Below are 23,975 nucleotides of genomic sequence, written 5' to 3' on the forward strand. Positions count from 1 at the left end.
ATCTTGAGGACTTATTCTTTGTGCACCAGCAAAGCTGTTCTTTCTTAGATACGGTGAGACATGCTTACCTCAAGGACTTTGAACATGCTCATGTACTTGAAACAGTCTATCTTTTCTTTTTGCTTAATTAACTCTTTTACTTCAGTTCTAGGACTTGGCACAGTGCTCAGTAAAAATAAGCTGAATTTTCTTTTTTTCTCATTCCCCTTTGGTAGATGGGAAGAGATTCTACAGAGGAGGAGATGGCTAATGACATCAGTAGTCATTTTTGTAATCCTCATCTCTTCTACATTAATTTAGATAGTGTTTTATATTTTTCAAAGAACTTTCACATACATAACCCGTTTGTTCTTTAAGTTGGGGAGTAGGTAGAACTGGTATTATTACCTCCATTTTACCTTCATTAATTTTTTTTATCAAAACAGTGTGAGGACCTTCTATGTATCAAAGACTGGACTAAGAGGTTGGCTTAAAAATGCAAACAAGTCAAGACTATTGTTTTGGGCAACACTAAAATCTAAATGGCATGGAATGAAGAAAAAGCAAATAATGTGATTACTGCTATAATGGATTAAAGGTAAAGCCACTGAGAAAGGAGGAATTTATGTTATCTTGGAGAGTCAGAAGAGGCTTCCAAAGGCGATATCTTTTTTTTTTTCTTCAGTTCAGTTTTATTGAGATATATTCACACACCCTACAATCATCCACAGTGTATAATCAGTTGTTTACAGTACCATCATATAGTTGTGCATTCATCACTGCAATCAATTTTTGAACATTTTCATTACTTTCCCCAAAATAAAAGTAAGAATAAAAATACAAGTAAAGAAGAATAACCAAAACATCACATCCCCCTTCTCCCCATTAGTCATTTAATTTTTGGTCCCATTTTTCTACTCATCTGTCCATACACTGGATAAAGGGAGTGTGAGCCACAAGGTTTTGACAATCACACAGTCACTCCGTGTAAGCTACATAGTTATGCAGTCATCTTCAAGAATCAAGGCTACTGGGTTGCATTCAACAGTTTCAGGTATTTCCTTCTAGCTATTCCAATACACTAAAAACTAAAAAGGGGTATCTAAATATCGCATCCAGAATGACCTCTTAACTCCATTTGAAATCTCTTGTCCACTGAAACTTTATTTTGTTTCATTTCTCTTCCAATTTTTGGTCAAGAAGACTTTCTCAATCCCACGATGCCAGGTCCAGGCTCATCCCCAGGAGTCATGTCCCACGTTGTCAGGGAGATTTATACCCGTGGGAGCCATATTCCATGTAGTGGGGAGGCAAAGGCTTGAAGATTGTGTTTGAGTAGGGTGGAGAGGAGAGGGAAAGGGGCTATTTAGGCATTTGCTGTGTGCAAATGCACAGAAGAGGAGAAGAATGAAATGTTTGGGAAATGGGGGAATGGGAGTGGAATGGAAGGAGATGAGGTTTTGAATGTAATTGGGAAAGATTATGAAGAACCTTTTTACTTCATATTAAGCAGTTTATCTGATGCTCAGAGCTGCAACCTTCCCGTCATCTTTCAGGTGCTCCTTCCAGCAGGTATAGTTTCTGATAAGAGATGATTGCTTTCTCTAAATTATTTTTTCCATCAGTTGATTGTTATTGTCATTTGCTTTCTTAACTACTCTAGTGACAGTGATTTTTGCCTATCAGTGTGGGTGTGTATGGTTAAAAAACCAAATGTATATTTCAACAAAATATTCATATGCACTCTTATTAATTGTTCAGTGGCTGCTGTTTATACATGAAGAACTATCCTTAGGGTCTTTCTATTTCTAAGACTTACCATGACTCAAAGTTCTCTGTTATTTATCGCTTTGTTGGAGGCTCTTTTGCCTTTGGTGCTGTATCTCAGATATCCCCAGCTAAGCTCCTATGCTTGAAAGTATTTCCTCTGTCTGTTCCACCTTCTTATAGAACAGGAGTGTGGTAGGTAAGGAATGCTGAAGGGCCTACAGGTAAATTTTGCGGAGCTAAAAACTGTGCTATCATGGATCGCTTTCAGAGTGGTGTACTTCTTTTAGGATTAATGCTTGCCACACAACTTGTGACATGCCATAAAATGCTTGGTATATCTTAGAAATTTCTATACACATAGCATTCAATTTTTACTTTTTAACTCTCAATTTTACTGAATCCTTGATAGCATATGTTTTTATTGGTATCTCCAAATACTTACTATTTTGTGATTTTTCTTTTAGAGTCACTAAAAAAGTAAAATAGGATATTGTGCATACAAAGTGTATGATTCATCTGAAGATGCCAGATTATGCACAGTAATATATTTACTGAAACAAAAGTTAAGAATATTATATTGTAAATGAGAAAACAAAAGAATAAAGATTTTTTTTTGTTTGTAAGGTATTCTTTTTCATGCCTGCATAAATTATTGCTGTATAATTTCTAAACAGAGGGGTATATTGAACTTTCTCCAGCTTATAAATTTTAAAGCTATGAACTTTGAAGCAAATTGAACTTTGGATAAACTAACCACTTTAATCATAAGAACAACTGTTCCCATTGACAGAGTTTGAAATTACAAGCAATGATGTATTAATATTGCATATCTGTTTATTAAGTTGGAAAGTATTACCCTTTTCCTCTCACAGTCCCATGTATTTCAGGATTGCTCATGTTAGAAATAGTTTATCTTCATTATATTTCTCAGACTTTAGAACTCATCCAAAAGTAAAGGTGTCATGTTTTCCATTCTGAAATTTGTATTATACAAATATAGACTATTAGAAATACTCTATGTTGAGAGAACTCTAGAAATCCTGATTTTAAATTTTCTTTTTTGAGTTGATTAATTCATTCCATACTCATTTATTTCAAAACTATTATGAACTAGTTATTATGATTGGTCTGGGGAAATAAAAAGAAATGAATAAGACATGCTTCTGTCCTCACAGAATGCACAGACTAGAAAAACAGAAAGCACAGTCCAGTGCAGTGTACTCAGTAGCGTAGTAGAAGGGCCTCCCAGTAGTGGGGACCATACCTTCAAAGATTTGGAGAATGTGATAAGAGGGAACATGTTCAGAGAATAGAAAATAGTTTATTGTGGTTAAAATGTAGGATTTGGAGAAGGGAGAAGTAAAGATTGTGGTGTGGGGACAAATGGAAGGAGATGAGAATGAAAGGATCAGTGGAAGCCTAGTAGTAGATTTCTTAATATCTTAAGAAATTTGGATTCTAACCAAAGAGGTTGGAGAACTACCAGAGGTGGTTAAGAATAACATTTTCAGCATTGTCACAAATATACATTTAAAAAGTCCTGAATATTTGGAAATAATAAAAGGAAAGTGGTCTTAAAGGATGAAGGATGAGTACAAATATGGAAACCAGGCACAGAGAAGTAGCTAGAGGAAAATGAAGGCCTCAACGACACAAAAACTATAACTAACCCCCAGGAGACATCCACAATTTTTTCAAAATTGTCTTTACAACCCCCCTTATTGTTACTATCACTATTTCTCTTTTAAGATGACATATTTAAGGAGTCGTTTTAAGTGATTGCAGGAGACTATACTGGTAGTTTGATTAATGAGTAATCTTACATTGGATCATTAAACTTAGAAACTTAAAGTTTTAGAGACTATGTATTTTTCATCTTTGTTTCTTCAATCCTACTGCAGCATCTGGTGCTTATTCTGATCAATAAGTTATTAAATGATCAATGAATGAGAGAATTCCAGGAGAGTAGAGCCATTTTTCACCACTCAATTTATCTCTGAAATTACGGTAGTTTTTCTTATTCTGCAAATTTAAAATCATGAAGTCAAATTATTAGAATGTCTTGTACATAGTACCTGCTCAATTAATATTTGCTGAAAAAAAGGCAAAATAAAAATCTAAAACAAATAAAAATAACTTTTGAATATTTCTTGGCTTCATTGCACTAAAATATGTTCCCTATCTTCAAGATATTATCTGGTTGGAGAAATACTACAAGGTGAGTGTCAAGGCCAGTAAGTATTGTAGGAGCTCAAAGGAGGGAAGGATCCTTGTGGACCAGACCAATATGAGAAGTCTTCAGGAAATAGGAGGGACTTGCCTAAGTTTGAAAAATTAGTATGATTGAAAATGTGGGGAAAAAAAGAAATATTGAAGAACAAGGCATGTGTGGGAGCTTAGTGAGATTACCTATTGCAGGTTAATTAATTACCTCATCTCGACAGTCTTTTTCTAGTCTTTGTGGATGCTTAATGGTGCCTTTCTTCCTTACTGCCTTTCAGGGCAGTGTTGGCCCAGTTGGACCGATTGGACCTTCTGGAATTCCTGGCCGAATGGTATGGTTCTGTTTGCATAATGATATTTCCCTTTAATTACTCTATGGTGTCACAAAATATAACTTTTCTTTTTTAGGGTCTTTCAGGGAATAAAGGGCTACCTGGACTCAAAGGTGATAAGGTGATTTAAATATTTACATTATCATAGAGACAATTTCTTATCACATTAATCTTCTCTTTCTTTCAAGTCAACACAATTTATAAAATATTTTATATTGATGGAATCTACTCTGTATTATCAATTATGTATTGATCTTCCTTAGAAGTAGCAAAAATGGAGTAATTATTATTTCATAATTAATGGTTGCTTTCTTATAAAATTGCCATTTTTGTAATGCATAAGTATCTTTGTATGAAATTATTCTCTCTAGGGTGAACAAGGCATTGCAGGAGAGCCAGGAGAACCAGGGTATCCTGGAGACAAGGTATTATTTATACCATTTATTCTATGTAAATATGCAAAACCAGTGGAAAGTTGTAAGTTCTTTCAAAAGTAAATAGTATCCATTATTTTAACTGTGCGTTTTGTTAAGATATGGCAGCAATATGTTTTTTTTAATAAGAAATTTTATTTTGAGATAAATTCAAACTTACAGGAACAGTTGCAAAAACAGTACAAACCCCGTACATAGAACTCCAGCATACCCCAACCCCTCTCCCCCGATACCCCATCCACCACCTTTAACATCCTGTCACACCACCATTTCTTTCTTTCTTTCTTTCCCTCCCTCTCTCCCTCCCTCCCTCCCTCTCTTCCTCCCTATCATCCATTATCTATTGCTTTGTCTTCTGAATGTATGAGAGGGAGCTGCACACATCCTTGAAAAAACAATATAATTCACATATACATTTCCCGTGAACAAGAACATTCTTTTATGCAATCCCATTAAACACAGCTAAGAAGTTCAAGAAATTGAACCTTGATACAAAGCTTACATTCTATATTTCCTTTTTTTTTTTTCCTCACTTAAGTCCCATCTGTGTCCCTTTGAGCCTCCTCTCCTCCTCTCCCCCATCCTCAGATCCCATCTAGGATCATCCTTGGCCTTTAATTGTCATCTATTTAGACTGTCTTTTTTTTTTTATTTTTTCAATTGTGGAAACATATATACAGCCTACATCTTCCCATTCCACCCCCTCCCTAGCATTCCATTAGTGGGATTAATCACCTTTAGAATGTTGCAATGCTATCATCTTCCCACCATCCCTTTCTAGAAGTTTCCCTTCACCCCAAACAGAAACCCTATACTCATTTCTTAACTCCCCATTGCCCCTTCCCCCACTTTTCGGAACCCCTACTCTACTTTTCATCTCTATGGTCATATTCTCTGATACTTTCTTTGTGTTTACCGTGGGGCTTAAATTTAACATCTTAAATCTATAACAATCTTGTTTTTCTTTGATACCAACTTAACCAATATAACACGTAAACTATATTCCTATACTCCCTCATTCCCCCACTTTTATGTAGTTCTTGTCAAAAATTACATATTTTACATTGAGTCGAAATGCACTGGTTTATCATTACAATTTATGTATTTTAGATCCTGTAGGAAGTAAATAGTGGGGTTACAAATCAAAATACAGTAGTATTGGTATTTATATTTACCATGTGATCTTTAGTGGTACCCTTTATTTCTTCATGTAGTTTCAGTCAATTGTTTAGTGTTCCTTCCTTTCAGGCTGCCCAACTCCCTTTAGCATTTCTTATAGGACTGATCTACTGGTGGTGAAGTCCCTCAGCTTTTTTCTCTATTGGTAGGGCTCCCTTTAGTATCTTAAGTAGGGCAGGTCTTTTATTAGCAAAATCTCTCAGCATTTGTTTGTGAAAAATTGAAGCTCTCCCTCAAATTTGAAGGAGAATTTTGCTGGATAAAGTATTCTTGGTTGGAAATTTTTCTCACTCAGAATTTTAAATATGTCATGCCACTGCCTTCTTGCCTCCATGGTGGCTGCTGAGTAGTCACTACTTAGTCTTATGTTATTTCCTTTGTATGTGGTGAATTGCTTTTCTCTTGCTGCTTTCAGAACTTGCTCCTTCTCTTCAGTATTTGACAGTCTGATCAGAATATGTCTTGGAGTGGGTTTATTTGGATTTACTCTATTTGGAGTTCGCTGGGCATTTATGCTTTGTGTATTTATATTGTGTAGAAGGTTTGGGAAGTTTTCCCCAACAATTTCTTTGAATACTCTTTCTAGACCTTTACCCTTCTCTTCCCCTTCTGGGACGCCAATGAGTCTTAAATTTGGATGTTTTATTTTATCTATCATATCCCTGAGGTCCATTTTGATTTTTTCTATTTTTTTCCCCATTCTTTCTTTTGTTCTTTCATATTCTGTTCTGCGGTCCTCGAGGAGGCTGAGTTGTTGTTCAACTTCCTCTAATCTTGTATTATGAGTATCCAGAGTCTTTTTAATTTGGCCAACAGTTTCTTTTATTTCCATAAGATCTTCTATTTTTTAATTTACTCTTGCAATTTCTTCTTTATGCCCTTCTAGGGTCTTCTTTATGTCATTTATATCCTGAGCCATGCTCTTGTTGCCTGTCTGTAATTCTTTGATTAATTGTGCCAAGTACTGTGTGTCTTCTGATCTTTTGATTTGGGTATTTTGGTTTGGGTTCTCCATATCGTCTGGTTTTATCATATGCTTTAAGATTTTCTGTTGTTTTTGGCCTCTTGGCATTTGCTTTACTTGATCCCTAATTTGACAATACTGCAGCTTGGTGGCATACACTTTCTATAACTAAGCAGCAGATGGCATCCGTGAGTCACCTATTCCCTTCAAGTCAGTGCTCCCCCACTTTGTGGTGCGTGGGGGTCTGATTCTTGTGGGGTCCAACTGGTGCACCAAGTTTCGGTGTGTTGCTGGTGCTGTCCGCCCTGAATGTGGGGCGTGTGTCTGGGTGGTTAGGCAGGCAGGGCAGCTTTCGTAATCAGACCTCCCAGGTGTGCCCGGAGATTTAAGGCTGTTGCAGGAGCCTAAGCCTTCATTTCAGTGTTTCCACCGATTGTCTTTGCCACTGGCCCGCAAGTCCTTGGTGTTCACGTAGGGTCCCTGGGATTTCTGAGCAGTTCCTCCTTCCCAGCTGTGCTCTTCCAGGACCTCTGCTGAGGGAGGGCCGCACCACGTCACTAGTGTGTGCCAGCCTGCCAGGGAAGCCCTGGGTCGCTGGGCCACGCAGGGGCGCTCCCAGCGTGCTTCAAAGATGGTTGAATGGGACACGTTAACTTCCCCCTTTTCGCACAGCTCTGCCCTCCCAGCTCCGGGACAATCAGCTGTGGGTGTATTAAAGGCCACTGTCCACAGCCGATATTGTGGCTTGTGTGTAGTGCTGCAGGAAAGATTCCCCGTCACACTGGGTTTCTTGGCATGGCTCTGGGCTGTGGGTCTGGCCCCGGGCAGGAGCATCTCCTGCCTGCTGGGGAGATGGCTGCAAGGAATGCGTTTTTTTTTTTTCTCCTTTTGGCTCGCCTCTGCTCCTCTGGTCTCAAGGCAATCAGCAGTGGGTGTGGGAAGGGGTATCCTCCACGCCAGACACTGAGGCGCTAGCCCAGCCCGCTCCCGCCGCACTTCACTGCGCGGCTCTCCTTGTCGTATCTGCAGCCACTCCTGGGCTTTTTTTTTTCAAAGAACTAGTCCGTCTCCAAACGCCAGCCCACCGTTTCCCCACACCTCAGCATGGCTGTAGGACTTTCAGCCAACTCACTCACTCGTTTCAGAATGCAGGCTCCTGGTTTCACCAATTGCACGTTCCCTGTGGATTTAGCAGACCTTGTCCAGCTGGTGCATCGCTGGCAGTGGTGTTCTGGGTTGCTTTCTGGTTTTTATCTAGTATTTTTCACAGAGGTGTTTTTTTGCCCTGTCTCACCTAGCTGCCATCTTAGGTTCCTTCAGCAATGTGGTTTTACATGTTTGGTTTGAAACAGTTTTCTCAATTTTTTAGGACTTACATAAAATTTTTCGTATTTATAAATAGAAGCAGATCTGCCTTTTTGTGGTATAATAGCTTTTCTCTTCCTTCAACTATTCTCTTCCTTTAGGGAACTATTGGTTTGCCAGGACCACCAGGGATGAGAGGAAAGCCAGGACCTTCAGTAGGTTTGAACTTTTGCTTTGTTTTCTGTATCAACTGAGTACATGTCATGGCCTGAGTCTTGATACTTGTTGAGGTTAATAGAATATAAAAAATAGGATATATGCTTACCAGTCTTGCAATTTTCTTCTTTTCAGTTTAGAATATAGTTAATTCCTCAAGTATTTAGCTCACATTCCATAGATGATTAGATCTCACCTATCCTACCCCCAACTTCCCAGGCTGAAACAAAGTTTCTGTGAACCCTGAAGATCTTGGTTGTATTATTCTCCTGAATGTTATATTATATACAATATCTAAAGTAAATAGTGTGTTTTTAACCTATAAAATAAAAAGCATCTCAAATAATATTTTAATTTTTCCAAATATCTGGTTTATTAAACATTATACAGAAAAGATACCATGTCACAGTCTCTTGTAATCCCAGGTATTCTAATACTCTGTCTTATTATAACCCTTGGATATCAAACAGTTAAAAGAAAAAGATATCTTATCATAGTATCCCAACAAGTTATAGAACTAAAATTACTGAATAATTAAAATCATTTTTAAATGATTAAAACACATCATAAATATTTCACTGCATATTAGAAATAATAATTATTATAGCTGACATTTCTGAGTGCTTACCAAGTGCCAGGCATCTTCTAAGTAATGTATTTCTAACCTAATCCTTGCAACAATCCTATGACATTAGTACTACGATCATGCCCATTTTATAGATTAAGAAAGCTGAGACACATGAAGTCAAGTAACTTGCCCAAGGTCCCACATTAGTAAGTGGCCACCTGGGAAAACCTAGTAATCAGGTGTAGTAGTGCCCATGTTGTTAAGCACTATGCCATACTGTTTTAGGACTTAATATATTAGGATTGTGTTAGGACTTTAATATTGATTACAAATCTATGGAGGTGAATGTGATTATATATAGAAAAAATGATATATAGAGTCACAGTTTATTAAAATAGCATTAAAATGTGCATAAAAAGCATTGTTTTTCTAAGCAATTAAGTGTTCCTTCTAACTCCACTCTCCTTTCTCAGGATTGTTTATTTTTCCTTCTCAGGAAGCAGAATTAATTTATAGAACTTTATGTACCCAATTCTTTATGATTTCGAACAGTGACAGCCTTTTTTTTTTTTTTTTTAATTCAGTTTTATTGAAATACATTCACACATCATACAATCATCCATGATATGCAATCCACTGTCCACAGTATGATAACATAGTTATGTGTTCATCACCACAATCTATCTCTGAACATTTTCCTTACATCAGAAAGAACCAGAACAAGAATAAAAAATAAAAGTGAAAAAAAAAACACCCAAATCATCCCCCCATCCCACCCCATTTGTCCTTTAGTTTTTATCCCCATTCCTCCACTCATCCATACACTAGATAAAGGGGGTGTGATCCACAAGGTCTTCAAAATCACACTGTCACCCCTTGTAATCTACATTATTATATAATTGTCTTCAGGAGTCCAGGCTGCTGGGTTGGAGTTTGGTAGTGTCAGGTATTTACTTCTAGCTATTCCAATACATTAAAGCCTAAGAGGTGTTATCTATATAGTGCATAAGAATGTCCACCAGAGTGACCTCTCGATTCCATTTGGAATCTCTCAGCCACTGAAACCATTTCGTCTCATTTTGCATCCCCCTTTTGGTCAAGAAGATACTCTCAGTCCCACGATGCCGGGTCTACATTCATCCCCGGGAGTCATACTCTGCGTTGCCAGGGAGATTTACACCCCTGGGAGTTGGGTCCCACGTAGGGGGGAGGGCAGCGAGTTCACCAGTGACAGCCTTTTGTATACTTCTCTCAGGAATTGTTTAATCCAAAGAACAAATGTTGCCATCTGTTTGTGTGATAGCATGTTGGTGGAAACTTGCTTTTACTAGTTTTTCACCCTGGACTCATAGCAGTTAAATCAGTCAGCTCTGAACCCAGCCTTGTGCCCTGGAGTTGAATTTCAAAAAACTCCAAGTACTTAAATAAGGAGCATAAGAAATAGATCATAAAGCTGACCAGACAACTTCTATTTTTCATAATAGGGACTTTTGTTGTTTGTAGTGGTTGGCAAAATAAGACCCTAACATTTTACATCTTCATATTTTATAATGTGAGGATTTTCTAAACCTTTGATAATGAGAGAAAATGATACAATATATTATTTAAGTCCAATGCTAACTAGTAAACAATATCAGTATTATTCTCTTATGCTTTAGAATTGATTTTTGAAGGAAACTGGAGTCAAATATCATGCCTACATAAGGCTAACATTAATAAACCTTACTCTTTGCTTCAGAATATATTGATAGCAGGGTGATCAGAATAAAATTACTGGTCTGAGAGACAGAAACCTAGATTCTAGTCCCAGCTCTGAAACAGACTTGCTATATATGCCCTTGGACATTTAACCATGGTGGTATCCAGTTTCTTAGGTTTAAAATGAGAGTTGGACTGTATCAGATTTAAGGTTCCTTAGAGCTCTGTAAAATAGATGATTTTTTTCTCCCTTAGTAATAGTGCTTAATATTTCTCTAGAATAAACTAAGAAAAAGAAATGGCAGAGGACCTATTATACCTTTACACATTGTTGTAAAACCCTTAATATATATTTTTTTAATAAATCAGAAGAAACTAATGTGATTCTTTTAGGGCAGTGATATAGGGAACATGAGATGATAGAACAAGACTTTTACTTGTTAATTTTATAACTTTCTGTACTATTCTAATAAAAACAAATTTCTTAATGCCAGCAGGTATTACCTTGGTAGGGAGTTAATTGTCTGCTTTTCGTTTGTTTTATAAAACCTTTGCAAAATATATACTTTAGGCTAGAGATTGGATAGAGACTCATTAATTAGTATTATTGAGATGGCTTTGTCTTTAATCTCTCACTTTTTAATAACTTGTTTGTGTCTTATTAATAGAAAAAATGTAGATGTTTGGCCTAGAAACCTTCCCTAGTTATGGAATAAGGTACCTGTTTGATAAAAAATTGTATATGTGGAATCAGTTATCATATTAAGAAACAAACCCACGCTCAATTATACAAGTTAGTGCCTACCTAAAACACTTGTTTACCATCATGGAGAGAATGTCAAAGTCATCAGGATCTTTTTGCTATTTTATATCTCCTACTTTGGTTTTCCAAATGGATCTAAATGGAATAGAATAGTATTTTTGATGTATAAGAAGAATGTCCTAATCCTGAGGCTTTTTACATTGAAAATAGGGAAGCTTTTCCTCTGCAAGTCTTTTAAAAATGCAGAAAAATACCACTCTGAAGTTGTTAAGAAATACTCTTTCCTTATGACAGAAAAAACAGACAATTACTATGTTATTTCCATTTTCAACTAGAATTTACTGTCATTTATAGAGGTTTACTTAATATTACTCATGATTTTATTCTCTAAAAGTTACTTGAAAACTCAGTTTTTATGAGGGAGAATGGACATTCAAAGGAACCTTAAAATTGAAGTTTTGCAAAATGAGGAATTATTTTGAATAATGAATTATTCCATAATTTATGTTTTTAAGTATCTATTATTTCTTAATCAGTGTTTTGTAAACAAAGGCCTCGGTCGCGTTTTTTCCTTGCTGCTTGCAAATTTTGCATTTTGGTTGGGTTTTGCCACTAGAGGGCCCCAATGAAAACCGTGTCTAACAGATGCTTGTCACTTTAAGAACTTCCTTAGATAGTTGATTCTGATGGATTACAGTTTTTGTTTTTGTTTATTTGGGGGAGGGGAGTTTTAAGTGAACCTTTCATGATATTCTATTACATTGCTCTAAATTTAATTGCAGTAGTTATATTATGTCCTGTTTTATGTACCCAGCACTATGTGAGAATGGATTCAGTGCATATGGTAGAATGTACTTTAGTCCTTTGAAAGTAGGTGATCCCACATTGTATCTTGAAACTTTATATGATTAGAGGCCTATTTAAATCAAATTTGACTCCCATATATGAATTGCCTATAACAGAAATAATGAATTCAAGTGTTTTCCTATGAAAATGAGAGTATCATCAGACTACTGGCCTTCCCTTTTCTATAGTTTCATTTCTTGAGCGCATGGCCAGTTTTCTCTTGTTTCAGGCTTTATACCCACTTCTCCCTCCTCTTACCCTCATCTCCAGCCCTGATTTCAAATCCTGAATATGAATGTCATAAACTGGCCCCAGAGATATTGATATCAAATCTTCAAAACTTTAGTTAAAGGATCAAAACAACAGTGGAATTCTGGGTATCAGTCAAGAGAGGAGAGAGGATGGGGAGTAACAATTCGTGATTATGAAATGGTTAACATTTAATGAGTACTTTCTATGTACCAGACACTGTGCTGAGCACTTTACATATATTATCTCATTTAATCCTCTCAATGACTGTGAGGATGTTAGTACTATTAATATTATTACTATTTTATTGATGAGGAAATTGTAAAGAGATTAAATAACAAGGATTTAAATCCAGGGGAGTCTTAATTACAATATCAGGCTACTTGTGAGATCAAATAGGAAAGGAATTTTCAGAGATAGTCCTAGTACTCTGGTTATTGATAAAAACAAGTTACTCATCTGAGCTCCCTACCTTCTTGAGTCAAACTTTGTTGTCTTATCTTTTGGAAAAACATGCACACACTCAATTTTTTTCTCATTTGAGCATTTAACTCATTAATTATTTTTATCTCTAACACTCAGAAGTATATATGTAATGTATCCTTTAACATTTTAGATAAGTTTTCCATAATGATGATGATTAATAATTATTTTACGCCCATCTGAAAAGTCATTGCAACTTTGAACATAATATGTCCAGTGCTGTTTGCTTACCATATGCCTGTTTCCTTTTAAAATTCATTTATTAATTTAATGTTTATAATTTAATTTTTCCCAATTTAGGGCCAAACAGGTGACCCAGGACCCCAGGGATCAACTGGCCCTTCAGGACCAGAGGTAAAATGCCAATGGAAAGATAAAAAATGAGAAACAAACACAGTGGATGTTAAACTTGATTTGTAAAACATGTTTGTATATAGTAGGCTTAAGGAAAATACTCCTTAAAGTTTTTATTTATGTAAATAATTTGGTTAACTTTTTTTTGTTATGTCAGGAAATATGCAACAGTTATACCAAGGAAATAGAAGAGTGTTAACGCCACTTTTTCATCCTGATTAGATCAAGCTGATCAACAGTTGTACAACAGTTATCAGTAGCACATATTTTTTAGGGCTTGTAATAAAATTTCAGGACATAAATTCCATAGAATTTTAAATGCAAAATGCTTCAAATTTCTAATATATGTTTTTATGGTTTGGATCTTATATTCTGGAGTAAATACCATTAAGTCTGTAGTACATATATTAAATTTGTTTGTTTACTCTTTAAAAATCTGACTTTGGCTTAATGCTTGGTTTAGAGCAGCTTTCTTTTCTGAAAGTGTACATGGAACATAAACTTCTGCGATGAAATGTTTGGGTTTTTTTTAAAAATCATGTTGTGAATCAGAGATACACCACATGGAGAGAAAGCTTCTGAAGTTCACTCTGGTTCAGAAATACAAGCCACAATATATACATATATGCACATATAAATACACATACCCATCTAACTCAGAGTCATAGCTGCAACAGTAAAGCTGAGGAAAACAAATTTGATTTCATAGTACCTCATATAAATCATGGTCCCCATGGTGTCAGAGTAGTAGGCAGAGTTTCTAGGAATAGAACTTTACTAATACCTTCTCCCTCTCTTGAAAACCATAGAATCTACTTACTCCATAGTTGTCTTTCATTTTTGGCTGACTTCTTTAGCAAATGTCCATTCCTATGTATAGTCTAATTCAAAATCATACTGGAAATTGATAGTTCAAAAATCTGAAAAACATTGCACTTACTTTTATTGACAGAGAAGTAATAGGAGGAAAAGCACAGCAATATATTGATGTCATCATTCTGGCAAGGAGGAAAATTATTTTGAGTAGTTAAAATTTCTGGTTAATATTTGTTTATTGCTTTATATGAGCCAATATTCTTTTTATTTTACATTTTTAAATGAAAACCTCCTTGAATGACTGGCATTTATCTGACTTCCCATACTGAGGATATGGAGCCTAATTTAACTTTTATTATGTGTAGAGGTTATAATTATGAACATGAATTGTTGTGCTGTAACTGTAGTTACAAATAGTATGTGCCCTAGGGAAGACTGTGTTATGTTCTTGCTATTAGTATGGTTTTGCATCATTTTATTCTTTCTTATAAAGCCAGGTTAAAGGGTTCATAGGTCGTGTTTTCAGTCATTTTTATCTTGGTCTTCCAAAAGTGTTTCTTTTTTCCTCTGTTCCCTTTGGGATTTTATGATTTGCCATAATCATTCAAAACATTGTCTTGCTGTTTCTGATTTCTGCACTACTAATACAAAGTCCTTGTCAGACTGTACCTGTTCTTCCACCTCACTTGTATTAAATTTTTTCATGGGACTAAAGATGAATCCTGTACTTTCTCAAGAATTGGTGCAAATTCTTTTGGGCAATGAGGCCTTATCCAAATATGTAAACTTCTTTTAGATAATAAGAATATAGTACTTAGGTAACCACATTGGAGGCAATGCTTTTATCTACATCATTCTTGACATTAAACTTTTCTTTTTAACCTTTTATCTTGAAATAATTTTAAAAAATAACTTATGGAATAGTTGCAAAAACAATACAAAATTCTTATAGCAATTCCAACATACCCCCATCCAGATAACCTTGGCCATCATCTTTTAACATTTTGCCACATTTGCCATATCATTCTTTTCATCCATCCATGCATCCATCTATCCATCTCTAATCTATCCATCTAGATCCTTTGGGGTAGGTTATATATACATCATGCTTCTTAAACACTTATACTTCCATAGACATTTCCTAAGAACAAGGATATTCCTTTATGTAACCCCTTAGGTGCAGTTATCAAGTACAAGAAATTTACTATATTCCAAGTTTTTCCTGTCTCCTGATAATGTCATTTTGTCCCATTATTAGTTCCAGTCCAGGATCATGTGTTATCATTGTCACTTTAGTAGCTCTTTTTAAAAAAAAATTGTGGAAACATATATACAGCATACCGTACATTGGGATTAATCATACTTACAATATTGTGCTACCCTTACCACCATCCATTACCAAAACATTCCCTTCACCTGATACAGAAACACTACACACATTATGCATTAATTCTTCTTTCTCCCATCCCCATCCCCACACCGTTGGTAAACTGTACTTTCTTTCTCTATGTGATTGCATATTCTAGCTATTTCATATACATGGAATCATACAATATCTGTCCCTTTGTGTCTGACTTATTTCACTCAACATGATATCTTCAGGGTTCATCCATGTATTGGCATGTGTCGGGACTTCATTCCCTTCTAAGGCTGAGTAATATTCCAATTATGTATATACCACGTTTTGTTTATCCATTCATTGATTGATGGACACTTGGTTTACTTCCACTTTTTGGCTATTGTGAATAATTGGCTGTGAGCATTGGTTTACAAATATCTGTCCAAGCCCTGCTTTTAATTCAGTGGTTATATACCTAGAAGTCAATTTGCTGGGTCATATGGACGTTCTATGTTTAACTTTTTGAGGAACTGACGAACTATGAACATAATGTGAATATCTTTCCAAGTTGAGTGGACTTGACAGCCTTGTCAAAAATTAATTGGCACAAAAAAAGTAAAACATCAACCACAAAAAAAACAAACAAAAATCAATTGGCTATAGATGTGAAAATCTATTTCTGAACTCTGAATTCAAGTCCAGTACTATGATGTTTTGACCACTGTAGCTTTGTAATATGCTTTAAAGTAAGGAAGTGTGAGTCTTGTAACTTCATTCTTCTTTCTCAAGGTGTTTTTGGCTATTCAGGGCCCCTTACCCTCCCAAATAAATTTGATGATTGGCTTTTACATTTCTGCACAATAGGCTGTTGGAATTTTGATTGGGATTGCATTGAATATGTAAATCAATTTAGGTAGAACTGACATCTTAATGATATTTAGTCTTCCAATCCATGAATACAGAATGTCCTTCCGTTTATTTAGGTCTTTAATTTCTTTTAGCAATGTTCTGTACTTTTCTGTGTACAAGTCCTTTACATCCTTGGTTAAATTTATTCCTAGTTATTTGACTCTTTTAGTTCCTATTGTAAATAGAATTTTTGTCCTGATTTTCTCCTCAGATTGCTTATTACTAGTGTATAGAAACTACTTTTGTGTGTTGATCTTGTATTCTGCCACTTTGCTGAACTCGTTTATTAGCTGTAGTAGATTTGTTGTAGATTTTCAAGTATTTCTTTATAGGATCATATCATCTGCAAATAGGGAAAGTTTTACTTCTTCCTTTCCAATTTGGATGTCTTTTATTTCTTTTTCTTGCCTAATTTCTCTAGCTAGAACTTCCAGTACAATGTTGAGTAACAGCACTCTCAGTGGGCATCCTTGTCTTGTTCCAGATATTAGAGGGAAAGCTTTCAGTCTTTCACTACTTAATACAATGTTAACTGTGGATTTTTCATATATGCCCTTTATCATTTTTAGGGTTTTCTTTCATTCCTAGTGTTCTAAGTATTTTTATCAAGAAAGGATGTTGGATTTAGTCAAATGCCTTTCTGTATCAATCAAGATGATCATGTTGTTTTTCCCCTTTGATTTGTTAATGTGGTATATTACATTAACTGGTTTTCTTGGGTTGAACCAATCTTGCATCCCTGGGATAAAATCCACTTGATCATGGTGTATAATTCTTTTAATGTGCTTTTGGATTCGATTTGTAAGTATTTTGTTGAGGATTTTTGCATCTATGTTCATAAAAGAGATTGGTCTGTAATTTTCTATTCTTGAAGGATGTTTATCTGGCTTTGGTATTAGGGTGATGTTGTCATATTAGAGTGAGTTAGGTAGTGTTCCTTCCTCTTCAGTTTTTTTTGGAAGAGTTTGAATGGGATTGATATTAATTCTTCTGGGAATAAGTGTTAGAATTCAATGTGAAGCCGTCTTGTCCTTGCCTTTTCTTTGTTGGGAGGTTTTTGATGACTAATTCTATCTCTTTACTTGCAATTGGTCTGGTCTGTTGAAGTCTTCTATTTTTTTTCAAAAATCAGTTCATGTGTTTCTAGGTTGTTCATGTGTTTTTAGGAATTTGTTCATTTCATCTGATGTGTCAAATTTGTTGGCTACAGTTGTTCATAGTATCCTTTTATGATCCTTTTTATTTCTGTGGGATCAGTAGATATGTCCCCCCTCTCATTTCTGATTTTATTTATTTGCAGCTTCTCTCTTTTTTTCTTTGTCAGTCTAGTTAAGAGTTTGTCAGTTTTATTGATCCTCTCAAAGAACCAACTTTTGGTTTGTTAATTCTCTCTATTGTATTTTTATACTCAATTTCATTTATTTCTGCTCTAATCTTTTTTTATTTCTTTCCTTCTGCCTGCATTGGGATTAGTTTGCTGTTATTTTTCTAGTTCCTCCTGATGTGCAGTTACATCTTTGATGTTAGCCCCTGGTTTTTTTTAATGTAAACATTTCCCTTTCAGCAGTGCCTTTGCCACATCCCATAAGGTTTTTTTTAATTTAAATTTATTGAGATTGTTCACATACCATACAATTATCCAAAGATCCAAAGTGCACAATCAATTGCCCATGGTACCATCATACAGCTGTGCATCCATCACCACAATTAATTTTTTTTCCAATTTTTAGAACATTTTCATTACTCCAGAAAAGAAATAAAGACAAAGAAAGAAAACTCAAATCCTCCCATATCCCTAACCACCCCCCTCCATTACTGACTCATAATATTAGTATAGTACATTTGTTACTGTTGATGAAAGACTATTAAAATATTACTAACTGTAGTGCATAGTTTGCAATAGGTATATTTTTTTCTCTATATACTCTTCTATTATTAACTTGTAGTGTCATACATTTGCTCTAGTTCGTAAAAGAGATTTCTAATATTTGTAAGTTAATCACAGACGTTGTCCACCACAATATTCACATTTTATACATTCCCATCTTTTAACCTCCAGCTTTCCTTCTGGTGACATACATGACTCTAAGCTTCCCCTTTTCACGACATTCACGCACCATTCAGCACTGTTAGTTATTCTCACAATAATGTGCTACCATCACCTCTGTCTATTTCCAAACACTTAAGTTAACCCTAGTTGAACATTCTTCTCATAATAAGCAACTGCTCCCCATTCTTTAGCTTCGTTCCATGTCCTGGTAAGTTATATTTCATGTCTATGACTTTACATATTATAATTAGTTCATATCAGTGAGACCATACAATATTTGTCACTCAATATAGTGCCCTCAAGATTTCTTCATCAATCCATTTTTTTAAAAACAGTTTTGTTCACCCATTATACTTTCCATCCTAAGTAAACAATCCATGGTTCCCTGTATAGTCACATATTTATGTATTCACCACCTTCACCACCATCTATATAAGGACATCTCCATTTCTTCCACAAAGCAGGAGGAAGTCAAAGAAGGTAGAGAGACAAAAGAAAAAGAAAAAGAAAAAAAATGACAGCTGAAAAGCAACAAAAGGAAAGATAGAACTGAACTAAAGTAGAATAAAAGAGTCAGACAACATCACCGATGCAAAGAGTCCCATACCCCTCTCTTATGTCCCCTTCTTATAGGCATTTAGCTTTGGTATATTGCCTTTGTTACATTAAAGGAAGTGTAATACAATGTTTCTGTTAACTATAGTCTCTAGTTTGCATTGATTGTATTGTTTCACTCAATACCACCCTCTTTTTAACACCTTGCAATGTTGATATTCATTTGTTCTCCCTCATGTAAAAACATATTTGTACACTTTATCACAATTGTTGAACACTCTAGGTTTCACTGAGTTATACAGTCCCAGTCTTTAACTTTACTCTTTCCTTCTGGTGTCCCACATGTTCCTAACCTTCCTCTTTCAACCATACTCACAATCCTCTTTGTTCAGTGTACTTACATTGCTGTGCTACCATCACCCAAAATTGTGTTCCAGACCTCTCACTCCTGAATTTTCCTATCTGTCTGAGTGCTCCATTTAGTATTACCTGTAGAGCAGGTATCTTGTTCACAGCCTCTCTCATTGTTTGTTTGTTGGAGAATATTTTAAACTGTCCCTCATATTTGAAGGACAGTTTTCCCAGATATCGGATTCTTGGTTGGCAGTTTTTTCTCTTTCAGTATCTTAAATATATCACATCACTTCCTTCTTGCCTCCATGGTTTCTACTGAGAAATCTGCAGTCTTATCAAGCTTCCTTTGTATGTGATGGATCGTTTTTCTCTTGCTGCTTTCAGGATTCTCTCTTTGTCTTTGACATCTGATGATCCAATTATTAAGTGTCTTTGCGTAGGTCTATTCAGATCTGTCCTGTTTGGGGTATGCTGCACTTCTTGAATCTATAATTTTATGTCTTTCACAAGAGATGGGAAATTTTCATTGATTATTTCCTCTATTATTTCTTCTGCCCTTTTTCCCTTCTCTTCTCCTTCTGGGACACCCATGACATGTACATTCATGTACTTCATGTTGATACTCAGTTCCCTGAGACTTTGCTCATATTTTTCCATTCTTTTCCCTATCTGTTCTTTTGTGTGTAGGATTATAGGTGTCTTGTTCTCCAGTTCCTGAGTATTTTCTTCTGCCTCTTGAGATCTGCTGTTGTATGTCTCCATTGTGTTTTTCATCTCTTGTGTTGTGCCTTCCATTTCCATAGATTCTGCCAGTTGTTTTTTCACACTTTCAGTTTCTACCTTATTCTACCCAGTGTTTTCATTATAGCCTTCATCTTTTTTGCCATATCTTCCCTGAACTTGTTGATTTGGTTTTTGAATTGATTTAGCATATTTCTTTGCAAGTCTTTAATAGATTGTTTCATTAAAGTGAAACAATAACTCAGCAGTATCTTGATTGAGGTGTAAGTTTGTTCCTTTGACTGGGCCATATCTTTGTTTTTCCTAGTGTAGATTGTAGTTTTCTGTTGTCTAGACATCTGGTTTCCTTGGTTACACCAACCAGATTTTCCCAGACCAGAACAGGTTCAGATCTCAGAGTGGGGTCATATTCAGTTTCAAGTCTTCCTGCGGGTGTGTCTTAGAGATTGACAGACTCTCCTGTGATGTCTCTAGCCACTGTGCTTCTCCTAACCTGCCCAGCAGGTGGCACCCGTCAGCCTGTCACTCCTGACTGGTATAAGGAGGTGTGGCCCCTTGAGTTTCTGTTTTGGCTGTTTTCCTCCAGGTGCTGGGGTCTTGTCCTAAAGGGAAGACCAGTAGTAGAGCTGGGCTCTGCTTCCTTCCTCTTAGGGAAGATACACCCCCTAGGGAGTTATCATCTGCATTTGAATTGTTGTCTCTCTGACTGTTATCTCCACCCCTGTCTGGGTCTGAGAACTGAAAACAGCTGAGGCTCTCTCCACTGAGCCCCTCAGGTTGAGAGAGAGAAAAAGGAACAGAAAGTCCCCTTTTAGAGCCAGTACACGGCTCTCCAGTTTCACTCATTGGCCAGAGGTAACACCTGGTCTTCCGGGCTCCCCTCCAGGGACAGATGAGTCTTCTGGTTTTTTAAGGTCAGTTGTCACTAAAAGCCTCTGTTTGCTTGTTGGGGGGTTGTGGCTTGTATTCAGCAGTCCACATTTGTTAATTAAAATCCCAGTTGGAGGTGGGCTGAGCTATATTCACTTGCTCAGAGAGTGCTGGTTTCTATCACAGTGAGGTTTTGCAGCTCAGCCTGTCATGGGGGAAAGGGGGCTCCTGACACAGTTCCACAGTTTTTACTTACAGATTTTATGCTGCGATCTCAGGCATTCCTCCCAATCCAGGTTGGTGTGTGATGTGTGGACAGTCACAGTTGTCCCCCAGCAGTTATTTCAAATTATTTACTAGTTATTCCTGGTTGTTTATTAGTTGTTCCAGGGGGTTAACTAAATTCCACTCCTCTCTATGCCACCATCTTGCCCATAAGTTTTGATGTGATGTGTTCTCATTTTCATTTTTCTCAAGATATTTCCTGACTTCCATTGCAATTTCTTCTTTGGCCTACTGATTGTTTAAAAATGCTTTGTTTAACTTCCATATATTTGTGAATTTTCCATTTCTTCACTTGTTATTGATGTACAGCTTCTTTCCATTATGGTCAAAGTAAGTGCTTTGTATAATTCCAATGTTTGTAAATTTTAAGACTTGTTTTTTGACCCAACATGTGGTCTATACTGGAGAATCATCCATGTACACTTGAGAAGAATGTATATCCTGCTGTTGTGGGGCATAGTGTTCTTTATATGCCTGTTAGGTCTAACTCATTTATCGTATTGTTCAAGTTCTCCTTTTTATTTACTGATCTTCTGTCTAGATGTTCTGTCTACTGATGAGAGTTGAAATCTTCAGCTCTTTTTGTAGAGATATTTATTTCTCCCTTTGGTTTTACTGGTGTTTTCCTCATGTATTTTAGGGCACTATGGTTAGGTGCATAAATATTTATGTATGTTATTTCTTCTTTGTGGATTAATATATTGTGTCCTTATATATGGGTCCTTCTTTGTCTCTATTTTTTTTTTTTTTTTTTTTGGAGGAGAAAAGAATTTATTTACAATCTTGCAAGAAAGGACACACAGCCAGAAATGTGGTGGGCTGGCACCTAAACTTTTAATTTTAATTTTGAACAAATTTTAGTCCTACAGAAAAGTAAGTAAAAATAGTACCAAGAGTTCCCTTACAGCCTTCAGCCCATGGCTCCTAATCTTAACATCTTACATAACCACAATACAATTTCCCTTTTCATTTTAACTGCCCAGGCATTGGTTCAGACCCTCATAATTTCTCTCCTTGGGGAAGACGATAACTCTTTCTGGCCTTCCCACCTCTCATTTTGATTTTTTCAATCTTCCACCAGGGTACCCTTCTAAAATGCCCATCTGGTCATGTCACTCTCCTGCATTAAGTTCCTCAGTGTGGCTGTGCTGGCTATGCAGAACCTGCTGCTTAGGGAAATGCATGCTTTCATGGATGATCTCGAGGGCAGCAGACACTTTCAGCTCTGTATGTCCTGATGTTGCACATTCACCCCCTGACTTTGCTTGACCAATTCTAACACTATCTCACCCCCACCAAGAGGAAGCTCCCCATATCCAGGGACAGCAGTCTGGGTCACTCAAATACAAAGACAGCTAGAAGGAACCCAGCTATCCAGGATAAGAGGAAGTCAGTTGTCCAATCTTGTGACCCTTCTTTTGGTCAGCTTGATGTGTGTAGTGTTTGGGGAGCTCTTCTCTGTTCTAGGCCACATTCATTCAGGTCCAGCAGAAGGCATATCCACACTCTGCACCCACACTGTGCTGCTTGTAATGGTCTCTTAGAATTTGAGTACAACCAATAGCAGCAGCTCACCAGCCAGGATGGTGTCTATAGATCTCTACACTGTTCTTGAGGGCCTGGTTCATCCCCATGCTGAGGGATAAAAGCCAGCCCTGGTTTATGTGAATGGCAGGGTTGCTGAGTGCCAGGAGGGTGTAGACTTTGAGGCTACAATGCTTGGTTTGAATCCAGCCTGTGGCACTTACTTTCTGTGTTATCTCAAGTAAGCTATTTAACCTCTGGTTAGTTAGCCTCTTCTGAGCAATGGGGATAATAAATCCCTCCTGGGGCTATTGTGAGGATTAAGTGGGCTAACAGATGTGAACTGTTACAACAGTGCCTAACATAGTGCACTTGCTAGGTATGTGTTAATTACTAATGACCAGGGGAACTCTCCATGCCTGGCCCCACTCATGCCCCCTCCCCCAAAGGAGATCAAATCAAACAACAGTCTACAGCCCTTGTGTTTGTTTCTTCTCCAGAACCTCACAGGTAAATTAGGCTAAAAAAGTAAAGAAAAAATACCCATTTCATCCACAGGAGCAGTGAGCCTTTCACTTCCCAAATCTGTGGCCCAGATGGAAGTGACATCAATTTTAAGTTTCTCCCAAGCACCTATTCATTTAGCATTGTACAGATTATAGATTGAGAATCCAGTGGCTTCTCCAAGAAGCACATAGTCTTGAGAAATTGCCATAAACTTTGGCGTGCTGTTGAGCTTGCTCTCTATAAGAGGAGGGTACATGGCGGGTTGGATCTGGCTGCATTCAGCTTCCCTTGCCTCCACCCCCTCCTCAATAACTTCCCATGACCAGTCAAACAGGAGGTTCACCAGCTTGTTGATCATTCGGTAAGGCTGAGACAGGGAATCCAGCTCCTGATCCGGATCCTTGAGGACGTAACCCTCTTCGTCATCCTTAGACCAGTCCTTCTCTGATGGGGACGGCACCTCCCAGGTTCCCTTCCATGTATAACAGGCAGCCTCATCTTCTGGATCTGACTTCCTTTAGGGGATGACATCACAGAAATGGCCTTGGGAACTTCTATGAGTCTCTGAAAAGCTGGTCCAGCAGCTTGGTGTCACCCTAGTCTCTTTGTCTCTTGTAACAGCTTTGCATTTAAAGTCTATTTTATCCAATATTAATATTGCT

The 23,975-nt window shown here is 36.8% G+C and overlaps 1 protein-coding gene and 1 pseudogene across 1 annotated transcript in view; one reads left to right on the forward strand and one right to left on the reverse strand.

The window, feature by feature from the left end:
• COL24A1 (collagen type XXIV alpha 1 chain) overlaps positions 1 to 23,975 on the forward strand; it is a 466,350-nt gene that overhangs the window by 117,848 nt on the left and 324,527 nt on the right. The window contains 5 exon segments of the mRNA XM_037826738.1: positions 4,251 to 4,304; positions 4,381 to 4,425; positions 4,676 to 4,729; positions 8,348 to 8,401; positions 13,310 to 13,363. Of these exon segments, the coding sequence (XP_037682666.1) occupies positions 4,251 to 4,304; positions 4,381 to 4,425; positions 4,676 to 4,729; positions 8,348 to 8,401; positions 13,310 to 13,363 (261 nt within the window).
• On the reverse strand, positions 23,327 to 23,844 carry LOC119528162 (annotated as a pseudogene).

Source organism: Choloepus didactylus, chromosome 2, assembly GCF_015220235.1.
Source record: "Choloepus didactylus isolate mChoDid1 chromosome 2, mChoDid1.pri, whole genome shotgun sequence".
In the NCBI taxonomy this organism is placed as follows: domain Eukaryota; kingdom Metazoa; phylum Chordata; class Mammalia; order Pilosa; family Megalonychidae; genus Choloepus; species Choloepus didactylus.